The sequence below is a fragment of the Eptatretus burgeri genome, chromosome 8, assembly GCF_056783735.1.
Source record: "Eptatretus burgeri isolate ZD-2024b chromosome 8, Ebu_testis_v1, whole genome shotgun sequence".
Lineage (NCBI taxonomy): Eukaryota > Metazoa > Chordata > Myxini > Myxiniformes > Myxinidae > Eptatretus > Eptatretus burgeri.
In genome coordinates this window covers 106,147,957-106,167,957 of record NC_140968.1, presented here as the reverse complement: position 1 = coordinate 106,167,957, position 20,001 = coordinate 106,147,957, and the positions used below count along the sequence as shown (strand labels likewise).

At 42.6% G+C, this 20,001-nt stretch overlaps 1 protein-coding gene across 1 annotated transcript in view; it reads right to left on the bottom strand.

The window, feature by feature from the left end:
• The window catches only part of LOC147022487 (unconventional myosin-X-like), a 304,547-nt gene that overhangs the window by 49,766 nt on the left and 234,780 nt on the right, over positions 1-20,001 (bottom strand). Inside the window, exons 19-25 of the mRNA XM_085893432.1 lie at positions 12,678-12,802; positions 12,309-12,423; positions 8,287-8,393; positions 4,186-4,416; positions 3,839-3,875; positions 2,071-3,528; positions 1,333-1,456 (exon numbers count right to left, since the gene is read on the bottom strand). Of these exons, the coding sequence (XP_085749558.1) occupies positions 1,333-1,456; positions 2,071-3,528; positions 3,839-3,875; positions 4,186-4,416; positions 8,287-8,393; positions 12,309-12,423; positions 12,678-12,802 (2,197 nt within the window). The remainder of the gene's footprint in view (positions 1-1,332; positions 1,457-2,070; positions 3,529-3,838; positions 3,876-4,185; positions 4,417-8,286; positions 8,394-12,308; positions 12,424-12,677; positions 12,803-20,001) is intronic.

The window sequence follows — 20,001 nt, the reverse complement described above, 5'->3', positions numbered from 1 at the left end:
TAAGTAATCTACAAATAACACTGTAAACAATGTAAAAACAACACTATAAACAATCTAAAAATAACACTGTAAATAATCTACAAATAACACTGTAAACAATCCACAAATACCACTGTAAGCAATCTACAACACTGTAAATATGACACAAATAACACTGTAAACAACCTTCAAATAACACTGTAATACAAACGACAAATAAAACAGTCTCTGTACCCCACTGTTTTGTCCTTCCCACTCCAGCCCTTCTTGTCTCATGCCCCCCTTGCTGTGAGTTGTGTGTTAGCTCTCATACGAGCCTCGACAAGGTATACAAAAAAAAATCTACAAACAACACTGTAAACCAGACACAAGTACTGACCATCAAGCAAGGAAGCAACACCTGCCATGTTTCAAGTCTTTTGTATGACTCGGCTGGGGTTTGAACCGCTGACCTCGCAGACTCGGAACGGACACTGTTGCCGTGAAATATATGCATTTTGGTGAATACGACTCAGGTTTTTGTGTGGATTGACCACGAAAGTTGTGCAATGACTTTATGTGTGTTTAGCAGGGAGAATTACATGCATTTCAGGCTTTTACACCCCTTAGTGTTTGGGAGAAAGCTGGTGTCAAAATTTAATGGCAGATGGTATACTGATTAAAATTTAAGGTATCCTTAAGGTTCCATCAAGCTGCAGGAAACCAGAAATACTATTCCTTCAACAGAAGTACGAATGATCGGATAGACATCGGTTTGGTGTGGACTTGTCAGATAGATTCAAAAAGACATTTCGGAATTTTGATGCTAAGATCGAAAGGGTTACCACATTTTCATGGTCGCCACCAATATAACTATCAGCTTCCATTATTGTCACATATCAAGTTTAGCAAGTTGGCAATGCCGACCTAGTGAGCAGATTTCTACAGCCCTCTGAAGGTTAAATGCTCACACTACCTTTGATCCTACCAAGGGTAGCTCTCTGTCAAACTAATAAGCCAAAAAATTGTAGTACTTATTCTCACAATGAGATAATCGCTTTGGATTTTTTCATGACTATGGATATACAGTTTCAGCTGCAGATCGTGCTTAAACATTGATGCATTTACAAAAAGGACAAGGACTCAAGTAAACAGTTCTTTCAAGGCATTATGTGCTCAACAGGCCCAGGGATCGGTTCAGCATTTTCGTAAGAAGCCGTGTCTGCAAACCACATCCTGGGCCTCCATGATATTGCGTGAGTGAATGGTGCACACATGGATAGCAGCCTCGCAAGTGCGATGAGGCTGTCATAAACTAAAAAGAAACAACTGCATGATAAATAATTGTGAGAATTTCTGAATCATGCAACTGACCTCTGATGTTCAGGTATCCTTGGTGTGTGGTAGAACCAATGCAGCTGTAAGCATCCTCTTCTTGATAGGTGAGTTCATCGTCTGTGTCCGGCTGCATTTCACCTTCCAGCTCATCATCATCACACTACAAAACGTAATGGAGAAAGTGTGGCAATCTATAAATATTGGACAAATAATTTGCCCACAAAGCACTGTCAGTCCCAAAAAAGTTAAAGTCGGCGCATGTAGGTTTGAGAATAAGTCATATGGCACGGATATACACCATGACTCCGTTGATAATATTTTTCTTGTGAAACGTTTCACTGTTCCTCACAAAAGCTGTGCAATTCGACAACGCTCTCAGTAGAAGACAAGGGATGCTCACTTTTGTTTTTCGGACAAATTATTAGTTTTACACAGTGACTTGCCTAAGTCTACAATTAAAAAAATAATAATAAAGAAAGGAAAGAAATGTGGGGAGTGGAGAGTGACAACGAGGAGCTTGAACAGATGGTCCTCAGATCACACAGCAAAATAACGGCAAACAGCAATAAAATACAACAATTAATGTCTGCTAATTTACATGTATGTATATTAGAAACTTCAGAGAAAGGTGAGGTTCTCTGACATTGCATTTGATAAAGACATGAGGGTGCAGTTATATTAGCAGAGAGAGAACACACTCGTGTATTGTAAGGAGATGCAGCCTGGGCAGCACTTTACCACACATGCGAGAGAGGTCATTGCAACACGACTTACGGATGAGAGGAGAGTCCTGGAACTGCTGCCTCCAACAGATCCATTATGTCCAAGTACCCCTCTGTAGCCAGCCCACTCGGTACCCTTTACCCGCCCAGGTGCTTGATTCCGCTTCCACCTGCTCACATCATGTGACCAACTGCCTACGTGTGGAGACTCACAATCCTGGCTGTAACGATCTCGGCTGTGGGTACGACGCCAATACAACTTGGCGCTTCCCTCAGATCTATGTCGGCTTCTCTGCTGCACGGTGGCACCTCCTACGGAAATACAGTAGTTGTAATCTATCGTCACTGGTTGAGAATTGGGAGTGATTGAAAACTTTGTAGTGCTGGAACAGGTAAATACACTGCTGCTGCTGCTGCTGCTGCGCCGCTCTTCAGCTGCATGACATTCTGAGTAAATGTTTTCTTCTTGTGGTTCATAGCTGGGTGGTGGAGTCCTAAGAGTGGCCCTTATATTTGCATCCGAAGAGCCTGGGTAAGCTGGAGGAGATTCATTGAAGCCAAATGCCTTACCATCAACAGTGGTATAATCAAGAGAAATGCACCGAGTCATTGGGAGTGGAGGAGCACTGGGAATTACCATTTCATAAATGTGAGCATTGCTTTGGTTCACGGGAAAATCCGGATGTGAGTAATGAACACTGTGGCAGTCAAATGCGTTGGTTTTCAAACAAGTGGGATCAATAATTTCGTTTGAATAAAACTGTTCTTCGGAGGAAGAATCACCTTCCTCACTGCATGTACGCACGCCGCTCGTTCGCTGATCGCTGAGCAGTCCTTCAACAAATGCTGGCATCATTGTTGGTGTCACAGACTTTGATGCTGTTTCTCTGAAGGATCCATCATCTTCAACACCAAGCCCCTCGTCTTCTTCCTCATCTCGTTGTTGCTTGAAATTGTTTAACAAAGAGTCTGCCTCCGGTTCAATAATCTCAGCATACTCATTGTCAAGTTGGGAACCCTCGGAATATACCTGGGGAGTCATGGCAGGCCGAGCAGCATTGGGATGGTCAACTGGCGCTTTGGCATATGGAAATCGTCCAGTGCTTGTAGGATCCTCCAATGAGCCATCGTCCATTGTCTGCTCAACATCTTGAAAAAACTCATCAAGCTGCAATGAATTGAGAAACTCTTGGGCTGCAAGGGTTGCATCAGCATCCAAACGACGAACAGCCTCGTCATCCAAGGGCAAGCACAGCTCACCGACAGGCTCCTCCACATTATTATCCGTTACATATGTCACCATTTCAACTTGTAAGGCTTCCTCTACTGGCGACTGTGAAAATTCAAGATCACATTGACCCTGTTTTTGGACTTTCAACGAGCTGCAAGCTTCATCAACAACCCTGAATCCCACCTGTACCAAAGTGCTCAAACCCTTCCCAAGTGGAGGCGTTGTCGAATCTGTGAGCATGGTACTTTGGCCATCCAGATTGTGAGGTGATTTATCAGCCTGTGAGGTGAACATAACAACAATCATGAGTAAATAAAAATGCAGATATGCTGCCAATAAAAAGCCATTTATTTGTTATGCACATAATTATGGAGGAGGTTTTGACCTTCTTGCACTCTCACAACCAGATACACCACACATGCTCTTTCCCATTCCTCCATACTTTCCCCTTCCCTCCCCTACTCTCCCTTACTTTTCTCAATGTGTGCCCTCACTCCCAGTGTGGATGTTATAACTCGATTGCCCAAGCAATAGTATCAAGATTGCTGCATCAAGTTGTTTAAAATCAAAACAAGGAAAGTAAACCAACCTTTAGGTCTTTATTCTGCAGTGCAGGTTGCTGCTCTCTGAAAGCAAAAGAATAAACCCACCATGATATTCAGAAAGAAGAAATGTGATGCAAGAGCTACATAGCTTGTATATCAGGAAATGTATCATTTTTGCAAAAGTTTATATGCTCATTCGAGAAGAGGACTTCAATCAGAGAAATAAAAGGGAAATCGTTTTACTGCCCAAGGTAAATCATTCCATTTGTTTTAAATACAATGGGTGCGAGATGAAGCCAACAGGTGCAGAATGTAATAAATTGGAGATGTAACTTCAACTTGGAGTTCGAAAACATGCCATTAACACACGACACCCACAACACTGCCTTACCGATCAATGTCCGATGGGCACACCGGTAGTTCCAGCAAAACTGAACCGTGCCCTTCCTTTTGCTTTGCCTCAACTATGTGCCTGCATCTGCGGCGTGCCAGATAACCCCGCACGACCTTCTGCAGTTGTAGAGCTGCGTGACGCAACTCGAGGAACCTCCGACGGTGATGGTAGGCCCGATAGCAGCGCTGAATTATCACGGCACTGCACCGGAGCAGGCCGTACCACTTCCTGCACAAATGTCTTACATTGGTATTCGTAAAAAGCAAGCAGCAACACAGGATGACACAATGGCCATAAGTAATAAGAGAAATGCTGCCACATTATAAAGATGGCTGCATATTCAAGGCAATAACAGGCATCTTGCACAGAAGATATCTCCCAAGATAAACCAGCGACCAGATGAAACAAGTTTTTCTGGGGTACCTGAAAACACAACACTCAAGTACAGCAAATGTTTCTTCACAATGCAACTCAGAACTTTACAACAACAAAAAAAACTTCAGTTCCCTGCATTTTCTTCATTTGATGCACCAGGAGAACCAATAATGGGTCATTTCATGTCAAATCATCAAAGAATCTGCCATCATCTCTCAGATTTTTGTAAAACTTTGGGAACCAATTGGGACCCATGAAAAACGGCAAGAACTCAAATATTTTTGCTAACAGCCTCTTAATTAGTGAGATACAGACTAACGAACTTTGGACTAATTAGCACGAGGTCACGAATTCAAATGGCCATATCTCTAAAAGTACAAAAAATACAATCATTCTAACCTAGTCATGACAGGGAACACAGGGAACGACCATCAATTGCTTTGAAGTATCATATACTTTCATTTTCAACTGGGCCTGAGGGGAAGAAACAAGTGCTGCTGTTGCTGCATTGAAGAGGAAATTGAAAGCCTAAGTCAGGTTAGTGAACACTGTGTACTAGAACTCACTTATTGATTGTATAATACATTACAAATGCTGATTTTCGAACCTATATGCCATATGTACATGTACATTATTGCTCATATCTCAGAAACTATTGGAGTGCCCATCACAAAATTTATGTGGAAGCGTCTTGACATCATAAGGTACCTCTGGGATGAATTTGAGGAAATTTGAAGGATACATTTTTTGGGGATTCACGATTGAAGTTTATATTTTGTGATAACATTTTTGTGGTTGGAGGTAGGAAAATGTTGCCCAGACAAATTCATAGGGCATGAAAATTCCTTTAAAATGACACCAAAACCAGCTCTTTAGGTGTTATATTTTTAGAGATATGGCCATTTGAATTCGCGACGTCGTGCTCATTAGTCCAAAGTTCGTTAGTCTGTATCTCACTAATTAAGAGGCTGTTAGCAAAAATATTTGAGTTCTTGCCGTTTTCCATGGGTCCCAATTGGTTCCCAAAGTTTTACAAAAATCTGAGAGATGACGGCAGATTCTTTGATGATTTGACATGGAATGACCCTAATGTCAAAGTAGTACCACCAATGCCATATGTGCGGCTGCGATCAAGATAAAAACAATTGAATCGGCAAACAGCATGGCCATTCATTGTGAAGTTTGAGGATTTATGATAATTGTAGAAGAGTTCTGGGTAATGAAGTCCTGGATAAAAGGATTGCTTCTGGTTCCTCGTTCCTTCGCGAACAGACGGTCTGCTATGAAGAAGAACAAACTTGTAAAGCTGCGGACACCTACTCCGTAAGTGCCTTATTTAACAGTCGTTGATTGTTGGTGTTAATTTGTTGATGTAATGTATTTGCGTGTCTCTTCTGTGTCGTCATGTGTGTTTTGTAATGGGTCCATGTGTCCTTCTCTGAACCGTGTAATGTGGGCCTCGTTTGGTTCGTTATAGTTTCCTCTCCTTCCTTTATTTCCCCTCATTCATTCCCCTGATTGTTCTCCCGCTGACCAAAACTGCCAGTGGGTTTCCTTTTCCACTTTTACCCAGCTTTTCCTTGAGCCTCGACTTTGAAGAAGAAGATGAAGAAGAAGAAGAAAAGTTTATACTTCTATGGTGTAGGAAAGATGGGATGTGAAGGAAGTGATACCCACCATTCCAAAAACGAGCAAAAACCTTTACAGGAATTATCCCACATTACTTACTGATAGAGGATTCAAATGGAGATGGACCATAATTTGTGTAATCAACACAAGTTTATCAATGAGAATGTTGATGACGGAGTTTAATCAGTATGAATGCTGTTTCAAAACGGGACAATCAGCACAAGCTGATCAGCCATAAACCGGTCAAAGATACTGATACAAATGGTTAACGGTCCAAAACATACGGTAGGTCCACAGCAAGAGAAACAATACACTGGGGGCAGCTTATAATCCATTTCTAACCGCAATGTGCTTGGGAGCACCGACGACCGCTTGCAATGAGTCCAAGTTGAATTGCTAAAGCCGCTGTCACACCTTGACGTTTTAGCCAGCGTATGGCAACGTATCAAAATGTATGTAAAACGCTGGCGTACGCTGAACTACTGATGTTTTTTTTTCCAGTTTTGGGCGTATTCATAACGAGTGGGACGTATGCATAACGTATTAGTAACGTACACAGAACGTTTCGATAACATATAGATAACTTATACCAACGAATGCTTACCATGTTGTCGGCGTTCACAACCTATGCCCAACGATAGTTTAACTTATGCATAGCGCAGCAGCGTATCGCCGACGATCACGTGGCGTAGGCTATTAATAGGCTGCGGCTCGACGATTCAAATCATAACCGCACGAGACATCGAAGTGTCAAGCCGCTGTCACACCTTGACGTTTTAGCCAGCGTATGCCGACGTATGAAAAATTTGCCGAATACGCTGGCACACGTCGAATACGTTATGGGTAAGTTTTGTATACGTTAACAGTACGCTGAAGCACGCTGGCATACGTCGTAGTACGCCGAGTACGTCGACAAATTTTAAGCATGCTGAAAATTTTTCGACGTATGCCAGCGTATGGCGCACACGTTCCGCATACGCTGGCCATAAGTTGTAGGCACGTTATGCGATCGTTGACACACGTCGACACACGTTACTTGTAAGTTACTCATAAGTCGAAACACGTCGAGGTAATGTTTAGCATACCCGAAACTTATTTCTAACCTATGAGTAACGTGCTTTGAACCTATGAGTAACGTATCTCCAACGCACATTGACGTATGTAGACGTATTTGACATCTTCCGGACGACCACAGAACTTACTGAACGTGTTACGAACTTACAGCTACCGTATAATGGCGTATTGGCAGCGTTTAGGGGAATTGGTATATAAAAATGGGCTTCACACAGGAGGAACCCGTCAGTGTACCAAACTCTATGTTTTTTTTGGTTTTTTTCTTCGGCATGACGGTGATGTTGACACTTTCATTTCTAGTGCGGTTATGATTTAAATCATTGAGCAGCAGCCTATCAATTATATTATAACCGCACTAGAAATCGAAGTGTCAACATCACCGTCATGCCAAAGAAAAAACGAAAAAAAGAAGAAAAAAAAAAACCATGGAGTCTGGAACACTGACGCTAACATTACCTCGACGTGTTTCGACTTATGAGTAACTTACAAGTAACGTGTATCAACGTGTGTCAATGATCGCGTAAAATTTGTCGATGAGCTCGGCATATGACATATGCCAGCATACTACGACGTATGCCAGCGTGCTCTTAACGTATACAAAACTTACCCACAACATATTCGACGTGTGCCAGCGTTTTAGACAAATTTTTCATACGTCAGCATACGCTGGCTAAATCGTCAAGGTGTGACAGCAGCTTAATCATTGGAGTACCTTTGGCAAACATTGACCTTTCATCCACCTAAAATGAAGCAACCAATGCAATAGATGTCCAAGCTTGCCAGAACTGTCCCAGATATTGATGACATGCCACAAACCACAACACTATATTCACAAACAGTACCGAGGATGTGATGCCAGCAGTAAAGGAGGCGTTTTGCATCTGAACCCCCACCACTGTTGCAGTGGTCAATGTGTCAGTTGTTCCCGGTTTTGGGTCATTTCGGACATACCGAGCCTTTTGCAAGTTCGTCACTGGTGGAAGAAGAGGTAGGCCACGTGACCTAGTATGTTTCTCTCACCGTGTACAGTATCCCAGGATGTAAGCATGGATAACTGAGGAAGCTCTTTCCACCTCCTCCTCCCTCCGTTTCTCAAGCTTGTACTCGAGTGTCTCTCGTAAGAACACCTGAAAAGCATCACCGTCGTGGATTTGCAAAAAAAAAACTTGCAACTTCAGAGAAATGTTTAATGTTTGAGCGAATGGAAAGTAATGGTGAATTCAGGTGATGTCTGAAGGGTGAGGCTAATATCATCAATTACTATCAACGCGGTAGGAAAAGCTAAACAGGTTCGATTCCTATGTCTTTTGCCTGACATTTATGACATGACATCACAATGAGTATTCCAAGCGTCTCGACGAGCTTAAGTCACTGCATTTGGGGTGCAGGGCAGCGATGTAGTCATTCACACGTTCTGGAGAATGTATTCAACCACATCCTCCGAGAGATTTCACTCGAGGAATATAACAATAATAAATCATGAGAAGTGCGAGCAGCACTGCCAGCCTCCAAGCAGTTTGAATTTGCCACCCCACATGGAGCACCAGTCGTCGATTTTCTGGGAAAATGGAGCCAAATCAATTGTCAGCAGGAAAAAAAATATATATATAATTATACAGTATGTTACTTTTTATGGATCATTCATGATCAGCAGGTCAAACTACATATATAGTAAGCTTATTGTTTCGTCAAATTTCAGTGTTTTGTGATTTTGTGATCTTCGACCAATCATGAGCTTCCAGAGTTTGTGGAGCAGAAGCTTCAAGCTCACATTTCAATACGGCCTTGGGGTGCTCATAAAGCTGTGTGGCAAACTTCATGGCGATTGGTTTAGTACTTCTGGAGAAGAAGATCGTTTTATGTTTGAACCAAAATCCAAGATGGACACCAATAGAGGACAAAAAAGTTAAACTAAAAAAATCCGTTCCGATCAAGTTCCAAAGGTGTGTTGTAAACGTGCGCACATTGGCATAGCCAGTTGGCACAGTTTTTCAAAAGTCATTTCAAAATAGATCAACGGAACTCGAATAAAATGATAACCGATATATAAACTTCCTGAAGACCGACAGAAACCTTGTCACAACACGTAAATCTCACAAAAACTTTGATGAGACATATTTTGTAAACGCGGTATTTTCACTCTAAAAATGGTAGGCTGTTAAAAATCCGCAAAAAGCCGTCGACTACCACCTAAAGCGGTAGAGATGGCACCTATGCCTTTCCCTGCAGCCTGCACCCTGAAATCTTCCTCGCACCCTCAAACCTTCCACGCAACCAGCTCCTGCAAAGTCTTCATCCCTGTCCCTCACTATATGGACCTCGAACATCGGAGGTCTCCGCTCCAACCTGGCAGATCTATTAATCCAGGCCGCTGCCGATAAACCAGACATCATCGCTTTAACATAATCTGGCATCCTGCCTTACTCTCAAAACTCTCTCCCTCTGGCATCCAAGGCCAACGTCACAAATGGCTTACCCACTTCCTCTACTCTCGTAGCCAGCATGTGGCTCTCGATGGAATAATTTCATCTCCTCTCCCTGTTAAGGCTGCAGTGCCCCACGGCAGTGTTCTGGGCCCAGTCCTATTCCTGATCTTCATCAATGATGTCACTGACTCTTTGAAAAATCCTCTTTATCCATTTGCTGATGACTCCACCCTGTGCCATGACATCCCTCATCCTTCAGACAGATAGGCTGCAGCCTCTGCCTGACCTTCAGACCTTGACAAAAATCACAAGCTGGTCAAATACTTGGAATATATCTTCCAATCCTGACAAATAACCAACTGTCTCTGTCTCTCTCAGAAAGGACCGTCTCGCAAACCCTCCCATCTACTTTCTGAACAATCCTCCTGAGGAGGCTCACTCATTCAAACTCATCTGGGTCTCACTATCAGCCATGAACTTTCTTTGGCAAACCACATTTCAAGTTGGCCTCCAAAGCCAGCCACCGACTGGGCATCCTCCATCGTGCAAAGTCCTTCCTTAGCACACCTGAACTCCTGTCCACCTTCAAGGCTTTCAACTGCAGCTTAATGGCGTACTGCTCTCTCCTCTGGGCTGGCTCCCCTGCCTTACATCTTGGTCAGTTTGATGCTGTGGAGAAACCAAGGCCTTCAAGATTATTGGAATCTTCTGTGATGAAGCTGAATCTATGGGCTAATCACCTCGCTGTTGCAGACAGGTCAGTGATCTCTCTGTCTTCTACCACCTTCTCCTCAGTCTGAGCGCCCCCCCCCCCCCACCTCCAGGTTTGTGCAGGTCTGCCATCAACCCCCTTCTCATGAAACTCACAAATTTAAGAATCACTGCACTCACCACCACTCATTCATTCCTCTTTTTTCCCACCTGTGGAATCAACTTCCACATTCTCTCCAATCTCATTCTTCCCTCCAGTTGCTCAAGACAGCTGTTCACCATCTCAAATTGTTCCCCATCTAAAACAACGATCTTTTCTACCCCTGTCAACCTCCCCCCCCCCTACTCCAGTCAGACCTCCTTCCAAATTTACAGTTTTTCTTTCCTGAGTTTGCTTCTGTATCTATCTTGTCCACCTCATGCATCCTCCCTTACCCCTCTCATTCCTCCCACAGCCATTTTGTGTCCAAGTGTCCCTCTTATATTGTCCTACAGCCCTGCTGTTTGTGTTTCCTCCTTCTATCTACTGTTCCTTTTGTTCTGTTGCATCCTGATCCATTCAGTGTTCTCACTCTTCTATGAGCTTCGACTCTGTATGCAAAAAAAACCAAAAAAAAACAATAACCTTCCAGCCTGTCAGCTTGGAGGCCGAATAATGATAATCGAAGCAGCATTACAGGCTAGACCTCACTTTGAGAATGTGCTGCACGGTTCTGAATATTTTGATAATTTTTGAAAATGAACATGTTAGAGTCCTGGCCCTCAGAGACGAGGACTTTAAACGCTTGTGCAAAGACAAATGCATTGATTGTGGCAGCTGGTGCTAGATATGATGGCATAGCCCGAGCTGATTAATCGCGCCATTTGTGCGAATGTTTAGATAATGGTAACTATTTACAAAGAACTGGCATTTCTTTGGGACGCATATTGTTAAACCATCCGCCATCAAGATTTATGGCACAAACTTATCTTTGTGAGCACCACCAGGACCGAGGCTAGATAACACATTTTTGGCAAATGTCCTCTGATAATCGAAGAATGTGGCCTGACAGGGTAGTATGGAGGTGGTGTACTGTATTCACCAATGAGCTATCTACTTTGGGTGTGATTCCTGACCTGACAATAAACCATCATTCTGGTGCTTAGCAGGGGGTCCACTACATCCGCGAGTGCGGCGTCATTTTCCTCGGAGGGATATTAAGCTGGCCTTCACATCCTGTCTGGTGGAGTTTGCTGGTGGGTGTTCAGGATCCCATGGTGCCTTCTGCAACAGTGGGGCATCGTATGCCGATACCCTGTCCAAGTTCAAAATCACTACCCTACCCTGTCACCTGTGACTTGACAGAGTCACCGAAGTCATGATACGTGGGCACTGCTACCGAGAGCAAAGTTAACCAGACGAATCGACGATACGTGCATCGACAGTATTGAAAGAGCATTCAGTTGTCAACGGAGAAGGCCCACTGTAATGCAACAACCATTGATTTTTACAGCTACAGCGGCAACAGAGAATGTGGTCGACCTTTGACCTCAAAACCAACCAAATGACAACTCTTAGCAAAGCGTTTCTCCGACGTTGGAGTTCGCAGAACATTTTGGAAACACGATCATTTTGACTCCAAAATCCAATATAAAAGAGAAAGTACTGCACAGGAGCTGTACCTCATTATGCAATGTCCTCTGTGCTACATTACCAGCAGGGGAATGCAGCAAAGACCACCTGTGCATTCAGGTGTTAGTGCTTCGAGTATGGTTACGTAGTAAAAGTTCAGCTTGTGCCTACAACCACAACTTGCCAACAGAGCTATTCATTAAAACAAGCACACTCCTTAAACAACAACATACAAAGCATGCTTATTGTCCGTGAGAATGGAGTAACTGACATATTGAATTGTTCAAAGAGACCTTGTTCTTGCCGAGCTGCCAGTCCATGCCATCAGAATCGTAGATCTTCAGCAGAGAAGCACACTTCCCTCTGATGTCCTCGGGCAAAGGGAGCTTTCTGGCAAGTGGGTAGTATCTAGGTAGGGAAAGAGGTCACGTGTCATCCCACAGTTTGTCATCGACTCATCCATTAATTTCGTTCGTAAGGCGCTCCACACCTCATGAGCTAAATATGCTAATCACTCTGACCAATGCCATGGTCCATGGCAAAAGTTGGTCATTTAACCCTGCGCTGAATCACCGTGTCGGTAGGACCTTGATGTACCAGGAGCAGAAGATTGTCCGTTAGAAAACCAGGTGTTCTTGTAGAGTTATGTGCTTAACATGCACCTGTCGTAGAAGTCCTGGAAGAGCCGGCGCACAGGAAAGCCGGCCTGTCGAATCTTCACCATCTCCAGCATGCCGGAGTAACGCAGCTGGCAAAGAACCACGGACTGCTCAAACTGTTCTGGCATCTACCGGGGGAGCGGAACAAAAACAAAGGGTCATGAGCCTTGAGTCACCGAGGTAAGGAGATAACGAGTCAAAGGTTCGTAATCAGTGTTAATAAACTTAATTCTACATGCACATTTGGGATGGAGTGCTTGTGCAGTGGAAGTGATTAGGTGAGAACACTATCAACTCAAAGGGTCACGGACAGCCAGTTGTATTACAAATACATTTGTACAATCACGTGAGATGCACAAGGAGTGAACGAAGAGTCCTGAACGAGAAAATTCATCAAAAACCGTCATCAAAGGGATAATCGTTCGGACATTGCACTGGCAATGACAAATCAATGGATTCGGTTAATCGTCAAGACATCGACGAACACAAGGATGTCTAACTGAGAATATGTGCGGTGAAGATGAAAGACAATTCGTCCCTAATCCCAGGGATGTCTGTGCCACATGGTGTGGAGATCAGAGGAGATCATGAACACATGGTGTGCTTGTGGCATTTTATATCAATGGTCTAAGGCTGCAAGCAACCAGGACACAACAAGGAGCCGTTTAACATCATCGAAACAGTTACACCGGCACCAATAAGGGTTGGGAAGGGACAGGCGTGGAGAAAGAGCTTCAACCGAGGAAGAATAGTGTAAACACATCCCTGTAAGGAGCAGATTGAAAACATGGTGAAAACAAAAATAATTTGCAGCAAATGAGACAAAACAAGTCACTTTGGTAAAAAAAAATCTCACCAAGAGTTCACGTTATCTCACATCAAACCACATTTCAACAAAATGGATGCTCAAGTCCGAAACGTGCAACCGGTCTTTACTCAACAAGCCTCTGCTTTGGGATCAATGATGGAGACCTGGAAGATGAACAGACTCATCGTTTGTCAATTTGGTAAAATATATCCGTGCACATTAACCGATCAATGGAGAGATGTAACCGCATTCACTAGCCAGCATATTGTTATAACCACTCACTCACCAGCAACAACGATACCAACAAAAACACCAAAAGGGTTTTTTTTTAATGTGAAACACGAATAACTAACACATTCCATGGAGTTCTCCTCTCTGTGCCGTCCATGCGCGACGTTGATGGTTGTGGAATACAAGCAAAGCCAAAAATCAAATATTAAGACGAAGGAAACACACGTCCCTCCCTGGATGATACACAACCTACTTGCATTGCACATGGTGAGCTTCAATCAAAATAAAGCTCAAAGCATTTCCGTCTCCAGACGTGCTTTTAACAAAACTCCAAATATAGTCTTCTTGTGAATAAGAGTCTCCCATGATAGGGGAAAAGAAATAGTGGGTATACAAATAAAAAATGGTGGAATGCTTGCGCCGACCCATTCACAACCCTCCTCAACTATCCCCAAACTGCTCCACCCTATAAGCCCTTCTCACACCACCACAACCTCCCCACCCACCCCTTCCACTCCATAAACATCCCTCCACCCACAAAAATTCCTCCACCACTCATATTTCTGAGGATTCCATTCCTTTATGCTCCCTTGACTTTATGCATAAATAATAAAGTTTATCCTTCACAGGTACAAGTCCCCTTTAACTCCAACCTAAATAGCTCTCTCCATTGATTTTAGGCCCCTACTCCCCAATCCACTCTAACCCCAACCCAATCACTAGGTCTTCCTCTTCCACAACAACCCTGTCTGTATAAGTAACCAACCTCAAGTGTGTTCAGCTTGTCGAGGAAAAATATTAACAAAATGCATACATGGTTATACTAATATCATCACTATCAGTGTGACTAAAACACACAAACACACTACAAAAGCTTTTGGATATACCTCAAAAAAGCTTTTGACAGTGTTCCACATTCATGGATGATAAAATGCACACAATTGTAAAAGACTCAACCCCTCAATAATCAAGCCTCATTGAGAAGGTAATTGAGCTATGGAACACCACATCGATACGACATCACTCGAAAGGAAAGATCAAAATACAAGGAGTGAAGATACATCGTAGGGTCTTCCCGGGTGACAGCCTTCAGCTCCTCCTGTTTTGCCTGGTCCTAGGGACCCACTGAACAACCTCATTAAAGAGCAAGGACATGGATTCACCCTCACGTCCAACAAGAGAACTTCCAAAGAGACAGGAAAGGTGACATCTACTGTAGCATGGATGATATAAAACTCTTTGCACCAAATGATGAAAAATTGGTCGAACAACTGAAATTAGTGAAAGGGGACTCTTAACAACATTCAAATGGAATTTGGCATCGATAAGTGTGCCAAGTGCACATTCATAGAAGGTAAATGAACAAAAATGGACAATATAAAAATAGGACCACTGGACCTGTAGCTTATCTGGGCCCTGGCCTAATGCTGCAACATAAATTTGGTGGAATTCTGACTGGTGGGTCTCGTGAGGAAGATTTTTGAAGGAATTTACGCAATTTTCCAAAAGTTTTAACAAGTCCACCACTTTGACACACTTCCGGTCATGCGATTGGCATGACCTCTGCAATTTAACATCACGACTCTGTCCTAACATTTGCAACCCAAATTTGGTGGCATTCTGACGGGTGGGTCTGGAGAAGAGGATTTTTTTGAAGGAATTCATGCGATTTCCCCAAAAGTTGACTAAGTTGGCCATTTTGACACACTTTTGGTCAAGTGATCTGCCTGACTACCATAAAATAATTAACCTCCATACCCAACCATAATCTTGCAACCCAAATATGTTAGCGTTCTCCAGAAGCTCTCCAGAAGGACGGGTAGGTCTCCAGAAGAAGATTTTGGAAGGAATTTGCGCGACCGCCATTTTGACACACTTCCCGTCATGTGATCAACATGGCCTCCGCAATTCAACATTAAGACTGTGTCCTAATGTTGTGACACAAATTTTGTAGCATTCTGACTGGTGGGTCTGGAGAAAAAGATTTTTGAAGAAATTTACTGTCGGCCATTTTGACATAATTAAAGTCAAGTGACTGGAACGAGCTTTGCAATTCCTGTTACCAGTCAGTAGAAGAATGTTGCTGCAAATTTTCAGCCGGATCGGCCCAGCGGTTTGGCCGGAGAAGTCAAAAAAGGAGACGGACGGACGGACGGACGGAGATGAACGATGACAAAACCTTATCTGGAATGTAAACATTATCCACAGAATGTTTTACAAAAATCAATGCATCCCGAGAATGCACCTGCCAGGGCGAGGAGGAGGTAGCGGCCTGATGGAGCTCAACGAGGTGCACAAAATGGCGGCACGCAGAATTGGCTGAATATGAGAAAAGCTCAACAGACTACAGAATCCAATTTGTATGCACACACGAAGACAACAAACCAGAGAAGGTATCCCTAAACCACCTCTCAAAAAATTTCCAAAGTCAGGCACAAATGGAAGATGTCACACACGAAACCAAAACAACAATGAACACAGGCCCAACATACAGCTAAAAATATACAGTGAAATATCAACAAATATACACCGACACCTGGGAATATGACAAAAGAACAGGAAGGTATAAAAAGAAAAGAAAAAATAGTTGGACAGATTGGGAATAGACAAATAAGGCTCTTTGGAATGGCTAAGAAGAGGTCAGCTCAATTGGGATGGAGAACGAATCACTATAAATGCTCAAGACCCTGGACACTATACCGATGGCTTTAAGGGAATGGCAGGATTGAGTCAATCAGACAAGTGTAGGTTCTGCAAGGTAGAAACAGCACAAAGTACGAGCTACCTCCTATCATGATTTAAAAACTCATGTCAGAGCAGCGGTACACACAAAGGCAAAACAAGGTATGTGGAATAATCCGCTGGTACATCTGCAGAATCTTCAATATCCCAGTCCCAGAAAACTCATGGAAACATGAACCAAAAGTGATAATTGAGAACAAGGAAGTAATGCTCACATACAACCTGATGAACCCATCGAGCGTGAACATAGTAAACAAAGCATTGCGACCGGATATAGAACTTGGGTAGAAAAAGGAACAAAAGAAGTCATTGCTAATTGAGGGGTCAGTACCCAACGATTTTGGCCAAAACAAAGCAGAAATCAAGAAAATAACCAAATACAAAGACGTCATAAATGGAGTGAAAAGATCATGGGAGCTGAAGAATACCAAAATTGTACCAGTCATCATTGGAGCAGTGGGAATTATAAAGAGGAACTTCACAGAGATCTTAAAAACCATCCCTGGGAAAATTACTACAAACTAACTGCAGATGGAAGCTGTCCAGGGCTCAGCAACGATCATCAAAAGGGCACTCGGAACAAACCTTTGAGAACAAGACTTCACACCTTAGTCCATGAATCACGATCCTTCACTGAAATGAAGGTGAATACTCCGAGTGCTGGGAGGACTCTGTTCCAACTTATGAAACCCAAATTATGGAGATAACAATCAACGACACACACGGAACGACACACACACACACACACACACACACACACACACACACACACACACACACACACACACACACACACACACACACACACACACACACACACACACTTGCTGGAATAAACATTTGAGTTGCTGAGTTAGTGGTGAATAGAGCTGTTCACAACTACTTCAGGTCATCCCCATCCATACTTATGATCTCTTTTACCCCAAATAATGACCCCATTCCCAAGCACAACCATTTTTCCAGATGATTGAGATTTTCGTCGCCTCTCTGCACCCCCCCCCCCGCCCCCCGACCATCCTTGATCTCACTCTCACCTCTACTCTGCTCTGATGTTGCTCTTTCCACTTTGTTCCCTTCCGTTCTGCTCGAGCTCTTCCACAAGCCTCGATTCAACTCTTCACGTTTCCTTTTTTGATTTGCTCAATGTATCCCCTTCATCCATCGACAGCAATACACCCCCCCCCGCCACCCCCGATCCACTCCCAATGCCCCTTCCTCACCAACACCAATGTTGAGGGTTATTGATCACCGAATACTTGCTCAGCATCAGAACCAAGTTGGAAAATAAAAATAGTTTAACTTTATAATAACTCAGATAGACCAAAATATTATTGTTATTTTTGTTAATTGTAAAATTAAATAACTATTATACGAAAATATTTAAATTATGAAATCTCCCACCATGATGGTTGAAAGATAATTTTGTCAAACATTCCGGTTTCATTCACGATTACTAGTTCCTCTTTAGTACCCGAATTAAAGAAAACATTCATAAATGAAAAAAAAAAAACTTATCAATCTTGGAGCTTGGAAATAATTGATAAACTTCGCAATCGGCTCAAAACGACAAATCAAATCAAGTATAAAGAGAAGCACGCGGCAGAAGAACCACCCAAGGATAAAACGCCGTTCAGTGGGGCTGGTGGGGGCTGTAAGAAGGCAATTCATTCCCCACTCGGTCTCTTTGGAACAGGACCATGTGTACCGGTCACGTCACACCCGTTCAGCTTGGCTAGGACACGAGCTGGATGGAGAAAGAGGTGAATAAAGGCAGGCCTAGCACAGCAGGTACATGTGAAGGGTAAAGCACAGGTGAGCAGATGAAGCTTGGGGGACAAGGCCAGTGAAGCTGGAAGATGAGCTCTCCTGGCACCGCATCATCCGACACTCCGGCCGTTTCTCCTGGGAAGCTAGGAAAACTGCAGACCTTGCACGGCCCCAGAACGGTCGTCGGAGTAGTCAACGATACCCGTGTGCTCAGCTGTGAACCAGGAATAAGAAACACATCCATAGCTGAAAACGTGCAAAGGGGTCAGAAAAGCAAAGCGACTCCATAAGCCATCCTGTGTGCAAGCTCACTTAAAATAGAAACGTTTGCTTTGGCATTGATCCCAACTTGGTCTGACGAGTTGCATCATCAGGGTCCAGCGGAGAATAAGCAGACTTTCTCAACGCCAACTCCCGTGGCAGACACTTTAGGGAAAGTTTTGTGTTTAACTTACATTTACTTTTGGGAAAGTTTTGTGTTTAACTTACATTTACTTCAGGGAAAGTTTTGTGTTTAACTTACATTTACTTGAGGGAAAGTTTGGTGTTTAACTTGCATTTACTTCAGGGAAAGTTTTGTGCTTAACTTACATTTACTTTAGCGAACGTTTTGTTTAACTTACATTTACTTGAGGTAAAGTTTGGTGTTTAACTTGCATTTACTTGAGGGAAAGTTTTTTGTTTAACTTACGTTTACTTCAGGGAAAGTTTTGTGTTTAACTTACATTTACTTTAGGGAAAGTTTTGTGTTTAACTTACATTTACTTGAGGGAAAGTTTTGTGTTTAACTTGCATTTACTTCAGGGAAAGTTTTGTGTTTAACTTACATTTACTTGAGGGAAAGTTTTGTGCTTAACTTACATTTACTTGAGGTAAAGTTTGGTGTTTAACTTGCATTTACGTCAGGGAAAGTTTTGTGTTTAACTTGCATTTACTTGAGGGAAAATTTTGTGTTTAACTTGCATTTACTTCATGGAAAGTTTTGTGTTTAACTTACATTTAATTGAGGGAAAGTTTTGTGTTTAACTTACATTTACTTCAGGGAAAGTTTTGTGTTTAACTTACATTTACTTGAGGGAAAGTTTTGTGTTTAACTTACATTTACTTCATGGAAAGTTTTGTGTTTAACTTGCATTTACTTGAGGGAAAATTTTGTGTTTAACTTGCATTTACTTCATGGAAAGTTTTGTGTTTAACTTACATTTAATTGAGGGAAAGTTTTGTGTTTAACTTACATTTACTTCAGGGAAAGTTTTGTGTTTAACTTACATTTACTTGAGGGAAAGTTTTGTGTTTAACTTGCATTTACTTCAGGGAAAGTTTTGTGCTTAACTTACATTTACTTTAGCGAACGTTTTGTTCAACTTACATTTACTTGAGGTAAAGTTTGGTGTTTAACTTGCATTTACTTGAGGGAAAGTTTTGTGTTTAACTTACATTTACTTTTGGGAAAGTTTTGTGTTTAACTTATATTTACTTTTGGGAAAGTTTTGTGTTGAAACTGCAGCTTTCTTTGACAAATCAAAATCATTGTATATACTTCATATTGAAATGTGTGGAGAGAGGTTCACCAGGTTTCAATTACAAAGACAAGATTATTTATAATCCATATTCCAATTTATATTGCAAGAAAATACTTGTTATCTAATTCCTCTTTCACATACTGTACTATGCCTGTACTTCTTTCATGTCCCCGATGATTCCCACAACCCTGTGGGGTCGGTGAGGAAATAATTGTGGTCTAAATCTTTCACGATCCGACTGACCAGGCCTGAAATT